This window comes from Rhipicephalus microplus, chromosome 3, assembly GCF_043290135.1.
Source record: "Rhipicephalus microplus isolate Deutch F79 chromosome 3, USDA_Rmic, whole genome shotgun sequence".
NCBI classification, from domain to species: Eukaryota; Metazoa; Arthropoda; class Arachnida; order Ixodida; family Ixodidae; genus Rhipicephalus; species Rhipicephalus microplus.
This window is the reverse complement of record NC_134702.1, coordinates 168,686,355-168,704,365: the sequence shown is the minus strand read 5'-3', so window position 1 is coordinate 168,704,365 and position 18,011 is coordinate 168,686,355. Positions and strand designations below refer to the sequence as shown.

Here is an 18,011-nt window from a genome sequence, read left to right as displayed (position 1 = left end):
TCCACTGATCTCTACTAGAGAGATATCTGCGCCTGGCGGGGCATCGCCGGTGCGATGCGATAAAACAAACGCCGGCGCGCACTCGCGCCGGCTCACGTCGAAGTGTATTGATGCCTTCAGTGTGGCGTGTATTAATGTTCTCACATGACACGCATCTCATGATTATATTGTTTGCACCATTCACATACCTTCGTCATCCATTCACGTGACGTAATACGAAATTTTGCCATATGTGAAGGCATCGACATGGCCGTGAGCGCGTCATGAGTGTGGCACGTAGCCATGTTGTCACATGACACGCATGTCGTGATCATCATGTTTGGACATCTCATTTACTTATGTAGTCCGTTCGGGTCACGTAATACTGAATTTGGTACTGTGTACATGTGAAGCTAGTGAAACGGCCGGGAGTGCATCATGAGCGTAGCATGTAGTAATGTTTTCACGTGACACGGATCTCATGATTATCATGTTTGCACCAGTCATATACGTTCGTCATCAACTGGCGTCGCGTATCACCGAATTTGGTTCATGAGAAGCTAGTGAAACAGCCGCAAGCGCATCATGAGCTTGGCATGTATTCATGTTGTTACATTACACGCGTCTCATGATTATCATGCTTGCAAAAGTCACAAACCTTCGTCATCCATTCACGTCGCGTAATACCGAATTGGGTATATGCAAAGCTAGCGAAACGGCCGCACGCACATCATGAGTGTGGCATGTAGTCATGTTGTTACATGACACGCATGTCATGATTTTGATGTTAGGGTCTGTCGCTTGTGCTCGCCATGCAGTCATGTCGTACCATACCAGTTTTGCAATATATCATGTGAATGAAAGCACCGCAAGAGCAGCAAGACCACGACATGTAAACCATGACATTTATGACAGACACGTCATTTCCGGTTACGATTAGTCAGTTATGTTCCTCATACAGTCATGTTATATCATACGAAGTTTGGTATCGATACCATTATTCAAACGGCCAGAAGAGCTAAATGTCCTAGATAGATAGATAGATAGATAGATAGATAGATAGATAGATAGATAGATAGATAGATAGATAGATAGATAGATAGATAGATAGATAGATAGATAGATAGATAGATAGATAGATAGATAGATAGATAGATAGATAGATAGATAGATAGATAGATAGATAGATTACAACTATTAGCAACTATTAAACGACTTTCTAAATCGATCAATGCATAGTTCACCTTTGCAGACAGTAATATATAAAGGCGTTACACATGATAACCCTGAAAGTGTTGCTGATGCTTTTAGTAATTATTTTTTCGAAATTTTTAGTGAAAAACATAGCAGTTCTTGCTGTAATCTGCGGCGTTGTAATTATTCTTTTTTTCTTTTCCCCGTGAGCCCTGATGATGTATCTACAGCAATCAAAAGTCTCAAAGAAACCGGGCCTGGTATAGATAAAATCTCAGCACGACACTTAAAACTCGCAGTAGACATTATTTCTGAACCACTTTCCATAATTATAAACCTTGCGTTCAAGCATGGCAGTTTCCCTACTTCTCTAAAAACAGCTAAAGTGCTTCCGATCTTTAAAAAGGGTGACAAGCAATCTATTTCTAACTATCGCCCCATCTGTATTCTTTCTTCCCTGAGCAAAGTCATCGAAAAACTGTTAATAACTCGGCTAAACAAGTACCTTAATAAATTTAATATACTGAAGCCCTGTCAATTTGGCTTTCGCGCTGGAAGTTCTACTAACCTTGCTATTCTTTCCCTATCAGACTTCATCAAACACTCCATAGACGCAGGATTTGTAGTAGGGTCAGTTTTTTAGACTTCACAAAGGCATTCGATACCATCAATCATCTCATTTTATCCAAGAAACTCGAATCATACGGTATTACAGGTCCATCCCTCAAATTTTTAAACAGTTACCTCCTTAATCGAAAGCATACTGTTTACATATCGGGCTCATTTTCTTCTACTAAAACAATAAATCAAGGGGTTCCTCAAGGGTCATTACTGGGTCCTTTACTTTTTTTACTTTACATTAATGACCTTCCTGACATTATACACATGGCTCACTGCGTTTTATATGCCGATGATACTACCATTTCCATTGCTGATAGATGTATTGACAATGTCACTAATAAATTAAATGCTGTACTTTGTAGTGTGTCAAAATGGTGCCAGGAAAATTTCTTAATCATTAATCCAAAGAAATCTAAGTTTATGGTTTTTAGATCAGCTCAACGCAAGTTAACTTCGTCACCACAGCTCACAGTTGACTCTCATTTGATCAATATCAGCAACAGTGTATCTTTTCTTGGCGTTCACCTCGACTCTAACCTTAACTTCGCTCTCCATATTGCTCACATTTGAAAAACGGCAGCATTCGGCATTCGCGCATTACTCAAAGCTCGCTCATATTTTTCTCATAAAGCACTCCTTTCACTTTACTTCGCATTCATTCATTCTCATATCACTTATGGCATCGCATCATGGGGGAATACTTACCAGTGTCATCTTTCATCCGTACAACATCTACAAAATCGAGCTATTCGCGCTATTTTTAACTGCTCTCGCGACAGTAGCGCCGCTCCCCTTCTCCAATGCAATAAAATCTTAACTGTTAACTATCTATTCAGGTTTAATCTAATTATGGTTTTGCATAAACAAATAAGAAATCAACTTTCTACTAATTTAATTGATCCTAAAATGTTAGTTAATACTAACACAACCAGGTTCGCGGCTAATAATAACTTTTTACTTCCTAAGGTTCGTACTAACTATGGTAAATCATCTTCTCTCTTCTGTACCATTACCTTATGGAATAATTTGCCAACTTCGCTAAAATGCAAAGTTTCTTTGTTTTCATTTAAAAACTCATTAAAAGAGTATCTGTTAAATAGTTGATCTATCATTTTGTTTGTGTTGTTTTGTGCTGTATTATTTGTTTTTTGATTCCATGCCTTTTTGTTTTCATTGTGCTTTATATATTTTTGCTTCTACGATTCTAACAGCTGCTTGTGCTTTTATTATTTGTAATGATCACCGAGGGTCCCGTTGCAGTCTTGTACTTTGGGACCCTCTTTTGTATATTTTACTCCCTGTAACATACTTTATGACATGATAATAAACTGATTGATTGATTGATTGATTGATAGATAGATAGATAGATAGATAGATAGATAGATAGATAGATAGATAGATAGATAGATAGATAGATAGATAGATAGATAGATAGATAGATAGATAGATAGATAGATAGATAGATAGATAGATAGATAGATAGATAGATAGATAGATAGATAGATAGATAGATAGATAGATAGATAGATAGATAGATAGATAGATAGATAGATAGATAGATAGATAGATAGATAGATAGATAGATAGATACGCGCAAAGTCGCCGAAGTTCGCCAAGCAATGCTTCGCATATAATAAGCGTTGGTTCTAAAGCCAAACCAACGTCTTTTTCTCTGCGCCGTTCCGCGGGCGCAGAGAAAAAGACGTTGAAATACTTTAGGCTACACCCTATGAAATACTTTAGGCTACACCCTAAGAGCCACTCTAGGCCTCGGAAAGTTCGATTTCATAAAGGACCACCATGTACATGGCGAAGAACTTCGTAGCTAAATAATTCATCCAGACATAGTGTTGTTCATAACTTTGAAGGCTCACAACTACTCTACATTTTTTTAGCATTCCCCGCGATTTTAGCCTTCGACCATATTGACCCTAACAATTTATCTCCGTTACTTTTCTCAACAGATCCCTTGTGCTGTGCCTTACGCTGTCACGAAGGCCGCCCTCGAACATCTGTCGCGATGTGCTGCCCTAGGTGAGTGCTTTGTATAACTGCGAAATGCCGAAGCAGCTACAAATTGTGCAACAGAAGAAGGATGGCGATTTGGGACAACACAGCGCTCGTGTTGTCCTCTTTGCCTTCCGTATTTCGACTTTCGTCTGTTTCTTCTAGCACATTCGTTCTCGCGCTGCAATCCTTATTATCATGTGTCCAACAGAAGTCTTAAAAAGATAATTCAGGACCCCAGATGTCATTTCGACTATGACTCTCTTTTGCTCTATAGACATCTTAAAGTGAGGCAGTGAGCACCACTGACCTTACGCCAAATGTTAGCTATAGAGCATTTGAACACAGTGAATGGAAGACCTTTGTTAGACGTTCTCACTGTTTTTTTTTTTCATTTGAAGCATCTACATTGACATGAGGTCCGAGTTTTTGGGTTACAGTTTTACGAACAAGAGAGTACACAGCTATGTTTTGCGGGAAAACGGGATAAACCTTACTTAACATAGATTCGGTTCTTGAAGCATTATGACGGAAAGAATTCGCTGTTGCAATCTTCCGATAATCACCATTGTCTAGGAGCTCCGTATACAAACCGGTGGAGGGACCACACTTCATCAGTCACCTCAGCAAATTATTATCAGTGTTACGTATGGCTGATACTACTGTTACTACTACTACTACTGCTGCTGAGTAGAATATTTCTTTTTTTCCTTTCCCACGGTTACAGAGAATGCTCCGTATGGTGTACGTGTGAACGCAGTAAGGTAAGAACATTCTTCTGTTCGTCACTTCATTCGAAACGCCAAGGGTACGTGGTCCAAAGCTTCGGCACAAGATAGAGAAAATAAAATGAGGGAAAGGCAGGTGGGCAACCAGCAATTGGAGCATCCGGTTTGCTACTCTGCACTGGGGGAAGGGAAAATGAGGAATAAAGACGGGAAAGAAAGTGAAGAGCGAAATATATGCACGAAAGAGAAAATAAAAAAATGTGAGCTAGGGTGCTATATTCTATACAATAGGCCACTACCACGCAAAAACTTCAATAAGGCCTTCACTGATTTTCTGTGCGAAGTTGACAGGCAATTTGAAAAAATAGAATAAATAATTTTAGAGTGCATAAGCTTGTCTATGCCAAGTCAGTCATCAAAAATTATGGTTGTCAGTCATGTAAGACCAATCACCATAAACAAGTCTACAGAAATATTTGAACATCGTCCGTGGTGCTCCCTATTGAACATACAGCTCAATCACAAGGCGAGTGCGTTGCTTTCTCTTATGAATGGTATTTTTTTGCATTTACGATGAACACCAAAGAACACAGAATTCTATTTCAGTACATAACGACAGCAGCTATCCCACACACTGTCAGTGAATGAGTGACTAGCATAATTTTTAAAATTTTTCCATAAATACGCAGGCTTGTCGTATTCGCTGCTTTTATCGTGTTTAGGTTAGCATTTTTAAAATTTCTTTGTAAGTGCCCAGGCTTTTCGTATTCACTGCTCTCATCTTCTTTTGGTGAGAGGGTAGTGGCAAATTATTGTCTAGTGCTAGGTACGCGATGCCAAAACATTACACCATGTCCCCCCCCCCCCCCCCCTGAACGGTACTACGAGGGGATGCGAAGCAGCTTTGGGGATGCACACCAAATTTTCGCTTACGTTCGCTCGCCTTTCCCGTTTGTGTGTGCTTTCTATTTAGTGTTGTGTTATCATTACGTTGTGTTTGTACGTTGTCGAGGAAGTCTCGCTCTGTTCGTGCGGGTGCTCCGTCGGTTCCCGCTTGGTGAAGTTGTCTCGAAAGCCTCGCTACCCTCGCCGCAGACTCGCCTTGGCTCTCTCTAGCGGAGGCGGTAGCTCGACGCCAGTGCTTGGCTTCGACGTGGCCATTCCGGACCTTCGGGTTTGCAGCTAGACGCCGGCGCTTGGCTTGCGCTTCCCTATAGCCCAAATTTCGGGATCACCTTGCCTGTGCAAGCGTTTGCATTCGGCATCGCCAGCCCTGCGCTGATACTTCTCCGTGGCGATTTCCACCTTGGTAGAAGTTGGACTGCTCATCTGAACGACTTATCTAAGCGGGAGCGAAGCGAGAACCGTGATGTCATCTCAAAGACAACGCATCATCCCAGCATTGACCAATTGAAACCCCCTAATTGCTAGGAAAAGCGAAATATTATATTATAATGTCATTATTCAGTCTGACTCATAAATGAGTGTTAAGATACTGCGCTCTGTGGTCAAACTCTTCCGAATCATGTTTCAAGTAAAAAGCACCATTAAACATCTTTTAAGGTCTCGTCCCTAAACGTTCTAACGTGCTTGCAAATGGCGCCAGTTACCGCAGAGACAGATTTGCATGACAAGCTCACTTTGAATCGCGCATGGAAGAGATAGGTGCGATCATTCGGTTGAACTGCAAGTCTGTAGCGTCTGGCTTTTACGTGAAGCTAGTGAGCTAGTGGTCTGTTCCTAATCTTCCACATTTGCATTCACTGTTGCATAAGTTTCCGTTCATGAAAATACGTGGGTGCTTTATTACTCGCTGATAGCTGAGCCGTTTTTCTGCACTTTCTCTCAGCTCCCCGTTTGGCCAAATCTATTCGTCACTTTTTCGCTCTCATGTACAGGGCACAATGCATAGACTGCAACATCCGAAGAGTCTTTTTGTATTTTTTCATCACACCATTCCACCAATATTTATTGCGTACCACCTTATGAAATATTCAGTCCTGCTTTCATTTTGTTCCTCTGTAATCTTCCTGGTTATTTCACATGAAGACATAGCTCGGCGAGAGCACGCAGTGAGCGTAAACTTGACTCGTGTTTATGTGCACTCGAAGACAAAATGTATCTTTGTTTCACGGTGCAGCAATCACTCAGGGAGTTCATGGTAAGTGCGTGCTTAACCCTTTCTACTACATAGTTTAATTTGCCCGAGTATTCACCATATAATAACCTCGCATTACACAACTACTATCCCCTTCACACCAAAACAGCCCTAAATAGGAAAAAAAACACGAAATTGACAAAAGTATCATACCTTGCTACCTTTCTAGTTGAAAGGGCGTTATTACCCATTAAATGGCAATGCCATTAATCAGGCCACGTATTATCACATTTCTAGAGCCTTGCGAAAATCCCTAGATTCATCAAAAACGCGTCCAATTCTTGCAAAAAAAAGTAAAAAAATCCTAGTTCTAGGGATAAATTCCCAGGATTGGTATCACTGAGTGAGAGTGACGGAAGCCAGCCGAGCACACGCGCTTACTGGAAGTGAGGGAAGGAGAGAAAAGAGCTGGTTGGCAAGCGGCAGCGTGGGCGGAGGAGAGAAGGCGACCGAACACCTGCGTAAAAGATGAGAGTGGGATAGAGAGTAAGTGCATACGCAATGGAGTGTGGGTGGCATTGCATCAAGCTCGCTCAAAAGATTCTTTGCATCAAACTTTTAAAGACGATAGTCTTTCTTGGGGACCTTCAACGCAAAAATTTTGATCTGTCTGTCTGTCTGTGTGTCTGTCTGTTTGTCTACCTGTCTGTACATTTGTCGGCTTGTCCATCCTTAATGGTACCGGGCACATTAAACGGCACCAGCGGAGATACCAAACGGCCAACCCCATCCGCAGTGCCCACCAATGTTGCTCAAGATTCAGCGTTTATACTTGTGCAATTGTCAGTTAAAAAGCAATTGTCGCGCATATCTGAGACACCATAACACGTATATATTCTGTATGTGCATCTTTTACTAGAAAAGGCATACATAAGTTATTCTAAGGACCGTAGCGTTTATCATGTGGCGCTGACCATGCAACGCTTGCACGAAAAGGGAAGTGTCTCCAACGCTTTGCTGAGACGACACGGTGGCGCTTACCCGTCACCTTACGTTCTAACCCTTATCACCTTTGAGACAGGCGCGCACGCCCGTCTCAGAGCCGCCCATTTTGTTTACCAAGATAACTGCCGGATAGCGCTCATGTCTCACGTGTGACATTACTTGGTGCACTCGTTCGCCTCCGCTGCACACTCGAGGCACTCTAGCGCAGCGCCTCCAGAATACCATTCACCGATGTTCTTGTGCAGAACATCAAATAAACTTTTTGTTCAATCTCTCCAGACGCAAGACTATCGTCTTTCGACGACATTTGTAGATTAACATGCAGATACGGGGCCATCTTTTTTTTTTTACTTCTGAAACACATTCGAAAATTTGGTCGAACGTAGTTGGACGGGCTAAAAACTGCCTACAGTGAATATATGTAGGGCAAACGAACTCTGTGTAACTTTGGTACAAAACAAGTGTAAAAGAAGGAAAAAACATTTGTGAAGGATGTCAAGTGAGAAGAACGTAATGTAGGAGAGAAAAGTTTGAGGCGCATTGTACACATGCACACCTAATATAGCAGGGGGTAGGAAAAGTTGAGGGTGCACAGTCACGTGATAGTGAAGATAGAAAGAAGCGTAGGAGATGTAAAGTATAGCATGTACAACATCGTTTAGTGTAATATAGTGAGGGGATTGAATATTTAGGGTGAGGAGGAGAGAAAGAGTAGGGAGTATAGAGCATAGTATCGCTGAGGGGCGTGGAGAAGGGACGCAAGTTAGAGGTTGGAGACATAAAAGAGTTCAAACGCAGAGAAGGTTCCTACAGTGCTAAACTATGGCATTTTTTCCCTAGAATTGCAACGCTTGACATCGCTTCGGTGTCTCCTGAGTTCTACTGTACAGTGACTTCAACGATGTTGGGTCATCTCAACCACGCATGGTTTTTTCGCAATTTCACATCGAGTTTAAGGTCATACAAATATTTTGGCAGGCAGATAGTCTGGGTAGAAAAAAACTCTAGTATGGACGCCATCCTGGGTGCTATATAGCGAAATGCTTTCTTCCAGAAAGCACTCATATTCTGCATATCGGCTTCGATTGGCTCAGAGTGCGTGCATTACTTGTCAAGTTGAGTGGACTCTGGAGCTTACGCTAACACTTATCATATCCCTGCAACTTCCGATGCCTTGCATTTATATCAGATGATGCGTTTCACCAAAGTTCACTATCTCGCTGCTGACCCAATGGTAGCGGGTTCGATCGCGGCCACGGCGGTCGAATTTAGATGGAGGCGAACTGGCAGAGGCCCGTGTGCGTATTTGGAATTGCTGGCCCCGCATCGCACGAAAGAGGGAAAAGAAAGAGTGCAAGGAGGACGCCAGTGCCGGCCTCAGGATGGCTCGCGCGCTATTGGTTCGCCTCTGGAGGTGACGTGCTGGTGACGCGCGCGCTAGTAACACAGCGACACCTACTAAACTTGCGCACCTGCAACCTCATTGGACTCGCTTGCTGGATTCCGTGCCGACCGGTTGTGCCCTCGCGATTCCGGCGCCAGCGTAGCTCCGGCCGACTGGGCTCGCCCTACGTCACCTCCTGACGCCGACGACCTTCGACGACAGTGTAGCTCTGACCGACTGGACTTGCTCTACGCCATCTACTGACGCCGACAAGAGCTCTCGCAAGTGGTGCCCCGTGCTCGGACTCCTGTTACCGTGTTTCCATCTTTCGTATCTCTCCTATCCCCTCGGTTTGTTGTCGCTTTCTCTGGCTTGCCACGTCACGTCTCTTTCTCTTTTGTACACTTTTACTCCTGCACTTTTGATCCCTCCTCACGCCCGTCCCTTGTGAGCTACTGTTGAGGTGTCGCTCACTGAAGCAGACAGTTACGGGGCTCACTTTTCTCTTTGTTTTTCTTTTAAGAATCAACTTCTCTGCAACCTCACTTTCAGCCATGCTCCCCGCTCTGCCATAGACCCTCTCCAGCTAAGCGGCGCAGCCTCCGCCATAATCCAGGGTAACGAGGGATGGGGTCTGGGTTACACAATAAGTTAGCGAAGAAAAGACTTCAGTTGGGTGCTCAAGCTGCCTATTCAGACGCCGCGGAAGCCTCGGAGAGGGCATTGTTAACTCCCCCAAGATAGCCCGCTTCAGGGTCATTTGAAGCAAAGACATGGGGCGAATTTTCGCTCAGCCGCTGATCTCCCGAAGACACGCTGGCAGTCACTGCCATCGTCGTGGAGTCACGGAAACACAGAGAAGTGTTTACGGCTGTTCCATCGTGCCGAAGCACTCTCGCCCCTTCAGTGTCTTGGATGGATCGCCACCGTTCGGCGAGGGCGCCAGCGAGTGAATTTCTATAAGATGACGATAGCATGGTGATGCTTTCAATGAGCGAAGAGGTTCCGACTGTCAACGGGAAGTGCCTCCGCGACGCCTTCAGCACAGACAGCAGCAATGCCATTAATACGACCTGGATCGTCGTATCAGCTGCCTTGCTGTAGCTGGCGAGGCAATCGTGCGCATCCCTTCATGCAGAAGTCGACGAGGAGGCACTTCACGTCAGATAGGCCAGCCGAACTGGCGTCTATTTCGCACGTGAATGTGCGCGAAGCTTCCATATCATTCGGAACTGCGTCGTTGACTGGAACACGCTTCACGTTTGATGTGTTGGCGTCTAATTCAGATGTGAGCGTCTGGGCGTCTGCCATAACAGTCGGAATCGCGTTTATGCAAGGGCAGTTGGAACTGGTATGTTGTGTGACAAAAGTGCGATGCATGTGATTGAACATTAGATGGTAATTTTGAACTTTAATTCGCACATGAGCGTCGACCACGCCAGCAGTGGCACGTATGATGTAGTGGTTGATTGAATAAAACAAAACAAAAAAGTCACTCTTCTACAACCCTTGCGGGTAGCATGGTTTGGCTCAGCTCTTACAGAGAGAGAGAAAGAGGGATGCAGAAAGGCAGAAGGGAAGACGATAGTTATAGCGCGAGAACAAAATGACGACACAGGCACAAGAAGGAGACGTCTCCTTCTTGTCTCTATGTCGTCGTTTTGTTCTCGCGCTATAACTATCGTCATGTCATACCAACTAGCCCAAGCTGCCGCAGAAGGAAAAGGTAGAGAAAGAGTGTGGCGGCAGGTTGTGGATGCTTCCCTACGATAAAACAGCCGGAAAAACTCCGCACATTCCATCGCGGGCGCGTGCGTGCGTCACCGGCACGTTACCTATAGGCATGCACGTCCCCTACAAAAAGGAACCAATAGCGCGCGAGCAGTCCTGGTGCTCGCGCTGGCGTCCTCCTCGCACTCTTTATTTTCCCTCTTTCGTGCGACGCGGGGCCAGCAATTCCAAATACGCGGCCCGTGTCCTGTGCGATGTCAGTGAAAGTTGAAAAAACACCAGATGGTCGAAAATTTCGGAGCCCTCCATTACGGCGTCTCTCATAATCATGTGATGATTTTGGGACTTACAGAGAGAGAGAGAGAGAAACTTCATCCGCGCATAACGCGGAGCACTCCAATTGGTCGGGCCCCTATTCTAGGGCTGCGCTGGCTCTAGCCATCATCTCTACCCGTTGGACCAGCCAACGCTGATCACCAATAGACGAGCTCGACAGAAGTGCCTCCAATTGTTCCTCTGTGTTGTTCATGTTGTGGTGTTTTTCATTGCGATGTGTACACTCTCATTTGATGTGAAAGAAAGTTGGTGTGGCCCCACAATACGAACATACATCTCTCTATGCTGTGGGGTAGAATACATGCAGTGGTAGAATACTGGGCTGGCACCAAGTGGGCCGGAGTTCGGGACCTACAACTCCCGACATTATTATGAATGTTCACATTCTCGGCGATGGACGATTGTGCTCGCCACCTTCGTCGTACTGTGAGCACAGTACGACGAAGGTGGCGAAGGTGTAACTGGTCCACCACGAGATTTAATTTTTAGTTACTTAGTGGATCGTACACAAGTTGTATTCATTTCAGGCGTACTCAGGCTCCAAAACTACCAATATAGGGGTCCCCAAGGATCAATATTAGGTCCTTTTCTGTTTCTCGTTTACATAAATGACCTGACAGGCTGTTTATCCCCTCACACAGACCCTTCCTTTACGCAGACGACAACACCATATTTAGTGCTCACGACTCCATTCCTGCCCTAACCTCCCAGCTAAACAGCGATCTTTAGAGCATCGTTAATTGGTGCCTTAACAACAAGCTCCCCCAGGTGTTCGAAATTTCCGGAGCCCTCCACTACGGCGTCTCTCATAATCATATGGTGGTTTTGGGACGTTAAACACCTAATATCAATCAAATTAACAACAAGCTGGTTATTAATTCTTATAGGACAAAATTTGTTATTTTCAGTTCTAGGTCAAAAAAGCGAGATAACGCCCTCCCGATGTATGTTAATAACCATGAAATATTTCCTTCTGAAAAATGCACATTTCTCGGTGTAGAACTTGATTGTTTTTTGAACTTCAACCACCATATTGAGTTAATTAAAAGAAACATCGCCTATGGTATTCGTGTTCTGCTCAGGGTTCGCCAGTTTTTGTGGCACTTCCTACACTATCTGCTCTCTATTTTGCTTTCCTTCATAGTTATTTTAACTACTGTATTGAATCTTGGGGACACACGTATAAAACTTTTGTAAGCCTTAGCGCATATTCAAGAACAAGCTCTCCGCATAATAACGCAGAGAAATTATTACGCCCATTAAGCTCCATTATTTTCTTCACTAAATATTCTTCCTATTGCAAATATGATCGCCTTTAACTTAGGTGTAATTGCCTACCACCCGATACATAATCCGGATCTTTTATGTATTGTAGGCAATAAAACTGCCACTTCCTCAAGTAATACACGTTTCTCCTTTCAAAACAGTATCTGATTGCCCAAGCCGCGCACTAATTACGGACTAAAAACAGTGAGCTTCCCCGCCATCAAGGTAGGGAACACTCTGCCTTTAGAGACTAAAACCTCTCCCTCATTAAATGCCTCTAAACATTCAGTTCGCCTTTATCTGAATCCTTCTTTAACATTCCGGCTTATGGGTAGTTACTGTCGTTGCCTTTTTTTGTCATAAATTTTCATGCTTTCATTCATTTCTATTAATTTATTTTTCTTCTTAAATATTTGTTAGTGTTTATTCCTAGCGACTGCTTCGTTTGCACTGTTTTAGCTTCACTTTTTGATTCCCTTTTCTGTGTAGTTCAATGCCAAATATTCTTTATGTTATTGCATACCATAATGCCTCTTTTATTATTTTGTACGCATAATAACGCTTCTTTTACGCGATCCTGCTGCTGTTTTTATTTTATTTTTGTGTATTTTATAGCAAGAGGTACCATTGCAGTGTTTACACTAAGAGACCTCTTTCTGTATATCTCTCCCTATATGTAACTCCCCACCCAATCACGCTCAATAAACTGAAACTGAAACACCGTTTCTCTCCGCACAGGTTTGCGTATTTTAAGAAGTCATCCTTTGCCGGTTTTATTGCTGCTGTCTTCACAGTTGTAACTACGGGACAATACATTACACCGATGCATAGGTGGCGAGCATCAGGCGTGTGCCCAGTGAGCCGGGAGTGTGCTACCCGATTTAGAGAAGTCGCACATTCCTAGCATATAGCGAAATATCTACGGTACTTGTGATATCGGCAACACTGACACAAGTGAATTCCCTACGTTTTTTTTTCTGCAGCCCAGGTGTGATCAGAACGTTTCTGGGCCGACCGCCTGGCGTTAGCGAGGAGGCATTCATGACTGTACGCACCATTATATTATTATTATTGTTATTATTATTATTATCATTATTATTATTATTATTATATTATTATTATTATTATTATTATTATTATTATTATTATTATTATTATTATTATTATTATTATTATTATTATTATTATTATTATTATTATTATTATTATTATTATTATTATTATTATTATTATTATTATTATTATTATTATTATTATTATTATTATTATTATTATACAACAAGTGTTCTCAGCTGCAACTTCCCCATTCACTGATCCTGAATTTCGCTGCAAATTACATGCAAGTGACAAAATGACTGACGCTTTGGATTATGCGATTCACAACACACACCTAATATTCAACGCCAATTCAATAGAAGTGAACATGATTATTGACTTTCCAGCCGGTGACTTCTCCTTGCTAACACTTTGAAGCAGGGTAGTGCACATAGTGAAATTTAGGACCAAGTCGTACATGAACCAAATGGTGATCATACAAAATCGAGTACGAATACAATACTATCTGAACAGTTTTCGATTGGCAAAGTAACCGTTTTCAAGAGAGTTCTAGAATGCAACAACTGTGTTTTATTTAAAACAATTATTCACAAACTTTCACTAAGTGACATTGCTGCTATATTTAACGGATAAAAGACACTAAAAGCATTTAAGCTGAAGTAGTTTTAATTACTATAGTATATATAGCGGCTAGATCATTCGCTGTATTTTCAAACTGTAGGATGAATAATACAGCCGTGGCTTCGGTATCTGAGGTGGCACTTTTTTGGCGCCAGCTTTTCCAATAAACTAAGGCCTGGAAATTCGATATTGTATCATAAAAGAACACATGAATCTCCAAATAATGATTGTGGGTTGGCGACGTGTTCAGCTTGGTGACACTGCGTGGAGTTTAAACTGAAATTCCTTCATCACATGATAAGTAAATCATCGATATACCCTTAAAAGCTTGAAATACTTGCGCCATGGCATGCTCCACTAACTAAAAAAGCAAAAGGGTATGCTTCACTCTTCCACCCTGTTCTTCTGTGGTTTTCCCACCGTTGCTACTTGTTAAATGTAAAGCATTTCTTTGCGTACAAGCATGTTTGGCGTCAATCTCCATGTCTATCTATCTAGCCGCTTACGTCTGGGTGCATGCTCTCATGATCAGCTGTTTAACTTGACGTGAACCAAAATTAGTATGGGAGGGTGAGATGGTTCGACAAATATTGTGGGCTGGTCAAGAAATGAAAAATGTCTCATTTCCGTCGCGTACGTCGTCACAGACTTCCCGCCAGAGTGGCACATACACGCGGGCGGCTACGTGCCGCTGGTACGCCGGTGTGTGCCGCAGGTGATTGACACTTAGTATCTACTTAAGAACGACGAGAACATGCATGGATAATTTTAACGCGCGAGCGTTAAGAAATACCGGACATCGGTAACGTTGACCCGACGAATGCAAAGATTAAATGTCAGGGTCTCGGCTGGAATCGAACCGAAGCATTTTTTGTGGCAATCAAGAACTCAACGACAGAGACACGCCAGGTCTCGGAACCACTTTTCAAATTGACCCTAACGTTCACTGAAGCCTCATTTGTGGTTGCTGTGCTCACTATCCAATTTTATAAACATTACACATGTACTCCTGTTATACAGCCGTGACGGCGGGTCAAGGTGTATTGTATTTAGGTGCCATGAGTTGAAGTCGATTATTGTAGCAGTGTCTACGGCTACCATGCTCGCAAGAACTAGCACTTCATATCAGTCTATCTCTTCCGGTGTTGATAATACCCATGTTCTTGTTGTCATCGTTGCACAAGTGCTCATATAAACCACTGCTGATATAAACACCTGCAACTCTCGAACTTACGCATGTGCATGTAACATTTGTACATATGTTTAGCGTTATTCCACGACGTATCGCCCAACAAAAAATTTACACCACGGTCACCTTCCCTCCGCGTGCCTCGTACAACGTCGATTCCCAAGGTAGCCCCGCCGCGGTGGTCTAGTAGCTAAGGTACTCGGCTGCTGACCCGCAGGGCGCGGGTTCGAATCCCGGCTGCGGCGGCTGCATTTCCGATGGAGACGGAAATGTTGTAGTCCGGTGTGCTCAGATTTGGGTGCACGTTAAAGAACCCCAGGTGGTCTAAATTTCCGGAGTCCTCCACTACGGTGTCTCTCATAATCATATAGTGGTTTTGGGGCGTTAAACCCCACATATCAATCAATCAATCGATTCCCAAGGTATTTGGGATCTGCTGAAGTTCAAAAAATGTAGTCGAAAATATTTTGCAATTCGAATACGAGCTATTCGCTGCGTTCTTCGATTCGCTATTCGCTTCAAAGTAGGGGTGTGTATATAATCGAAATTTTCGAATATTCGTACACCCCTACTTTGAAGTCACGCGATCGCTTTGCGTGCATATATTATGTCGTTAACTGTGTGTCGTTATTGTGTTTAATAATGCGTTAAACAAAATTACCCGAAGATATACTACAGCAGAACTGCTATCGCCCCGGCCTTTCATTGGTCGTAGAAAGAAAATTATCATCATCGCGATGTTTCGTGCGATATTTTTTCGTCTACTTCATCGCTTTTCTCTTGCTCTTCTTCTTCACTCCCCGAACACGTGCACCAATTTGTCCACCGTGTGACGTGCAGTAACTCTGATAGGCAAGATAACGAGTACCGAGAAAGAAAGAAAGGTCGGGAAAAGAGAAATTCATAGCCTTGTATATTACAGTAAGGGTAGAAAGGGCAGTAAAGGGGAGTAGATCAGATGTGAGGGTGAGGACAGATGGGTAAATGAGTGCAGAGAAAGAGAGAGAGAGAAAGACATGGAAAGAGGAGAAAAAAGAGAGGAAGAAAGGGCAGAACGACACGAGAAGATAGCAAGAGCAACATATAGGCATTTTAAGAAAGATACAGACTGACACAGTCGAAAAAAAGATAAAGAATACAGGGCAAGAACAGTGCCGTGTACCAAGGGTTGGGATATACACATGTCTGGGGGTAAAAGCAGAACCAAACCAGGTGAAGCTATAGAAGCGCAGTACCTGGACTCTCATAGCAAATACTAAATTAAGGGTGCACTACCCTATTTCTCATGCTTCTTCTTTGTCATTCTCACGCTGTTTTTTTTTTACTGTATGTGTGTACCAACTCTCCCAAGCATCAAACTTAGCAAGCTGTACTGTGACGAAGCCTCGCTCTACTTAGTGCGAGCTGCGCTAATCTTTCCGGATTTCGCGACTCTTTCTCCTCCGAATTTTGACCCCTTGCAGAACCGGGAGAAAACCGCCAGTTCGCTGCATGCGCTTGGCCGACTGGGCACGCCAGAAGAAGTAGCTCGCTGCATCGCCTTCCTGGCGTCCGACGATGCGGCATTTGTCACGGGCATCACGATGCCTATTGATGGCGGCTCGCTACTTCTGTCCAGCGTCTCGGGCGCCGCCCAAGGGAAGGGTGCCCAGAATACTGCATGAGCTGCCAAGGACGTAGCCTTGAATGGCATTTACCATGTACCTAGGCTCTCTGCTAAAACAAAGGCAGCAGAGTGGTGACATTCCTTCTCACGCCAATATTTTCTATCTCTTAATTACACCATCTTAATTCAAACTCATCCAAAAGCGCATTCACGTGGTTTCCCCTCAAAGTCACTATACAAATAGAACTTTCACGCAAGGCACTCACTTTTGGAACAAGGAGGTATTCACTAAAAGTTAACTTGTGAATAAGTACATCATATAATACAGTCTTGAGAACAGCGGTACCAACAGTCAGCACTTTCAACATAAGAAAGAATTAAATTTTGACGTGGCTGTAGAACACGTGTCGCCTTGATTAGTTGTGTGGTTCTGTACGGAACAAGAGTCCAACATTCTTTCCTTACCCTTATTTTTCGCAGTACCTCCACCACGTCAGCTTCACATAGCGTTGCTGTCGCATGTAGCCGCTTGAAGGCTCCCGAGCTTGTTACAAGTATTAGGGGCGAAGCTCCTTAAAGTGGCTGTAGAGCACGTGTCGCCTTGATTAATTGTGTGGTTCTGTACAGAGCAAGAGTCCAACATTCTTTCCTTACCCTTATTTTTTGCGGTGCCTCCACCACGTCAGCTTCACATAGCGTTGCTGTCGCATGTAGCCGCTTGAAGGCTCCCGAGCTTGTTACAAGTTTTAGGGGCGAAGCTCCTTAAAGCGGCACCCGTTCGTCCCTCGTAGTACGTAACATCTCTTACGCTTTGCCCTCCAAGGGGTTGCCGGTGGGAGATTTCTCCTGTGCATTGTTGAACAATAAAAAAATCGCAGAATTTGCGTTAACTAAAAGTCAAATTCTTCTGTCTCTCATTCCCCATCAGCAGCCATTGGCATGTTCCAGGAGGAAACGTTAGTAGAAGTAGAAGTGTAAGTGTTAGCTAAGAGCCGACTTCTGCTGTCTGCCATTCCCAGTAGCAGCCATTGTTTACCTTCGTGATTAATGTTCAAAACACCGTTCATTGATGAAAAAAAACCAACGAAAGACGCCAGATGTTTTCTAAAAGCAAAACGAAAAGACGCCAGATGTTTCTAAAGAAAACGAATAGACGCCAGCTGCTTTACGAAAGACGCCAGGTGTTTTCT

At 43.4% G+C, this 18,011-nt stretch overlaps 1 protein-coding gene across 1 annotated transcript in view; it reads left to right on the top strand.

Moving 5' to 3' along the window:
* LOC119185451 (L-fucose dehydrogenase-like) overlaps positions 1 to 17,708 on the top strand; it is a 45,808-nt gene extending 28,100 nt beyond the window's left edge. Inside the window, exons 4-7 of the mRNA XM_075888555.1 lie at positions 3,759 to 3,828; positions 4,529 to 4,565; positions 13,333 to 13,396; positions 16,679 to 17,708. Of these exons, the coding sequence (XP_075744670.1) occupies positions 3,759 to 3,828; positions 4,529 to 4,565; positions 13,333 to 13,396; positions 16,679 to 16,879 (372 nt within the window). The 3' untranslated portion in view covers positions 16,880 to 17,708. The remainder of the gene's footprint in view (positions 1 to 3,758; positions 3,829 to 4,528; positions 4,566 to 13,332; positions 13,397 to 16,678) is intronic.
* Positions 17,709 to 18,011: the final 303 nt, after the last annotated feature.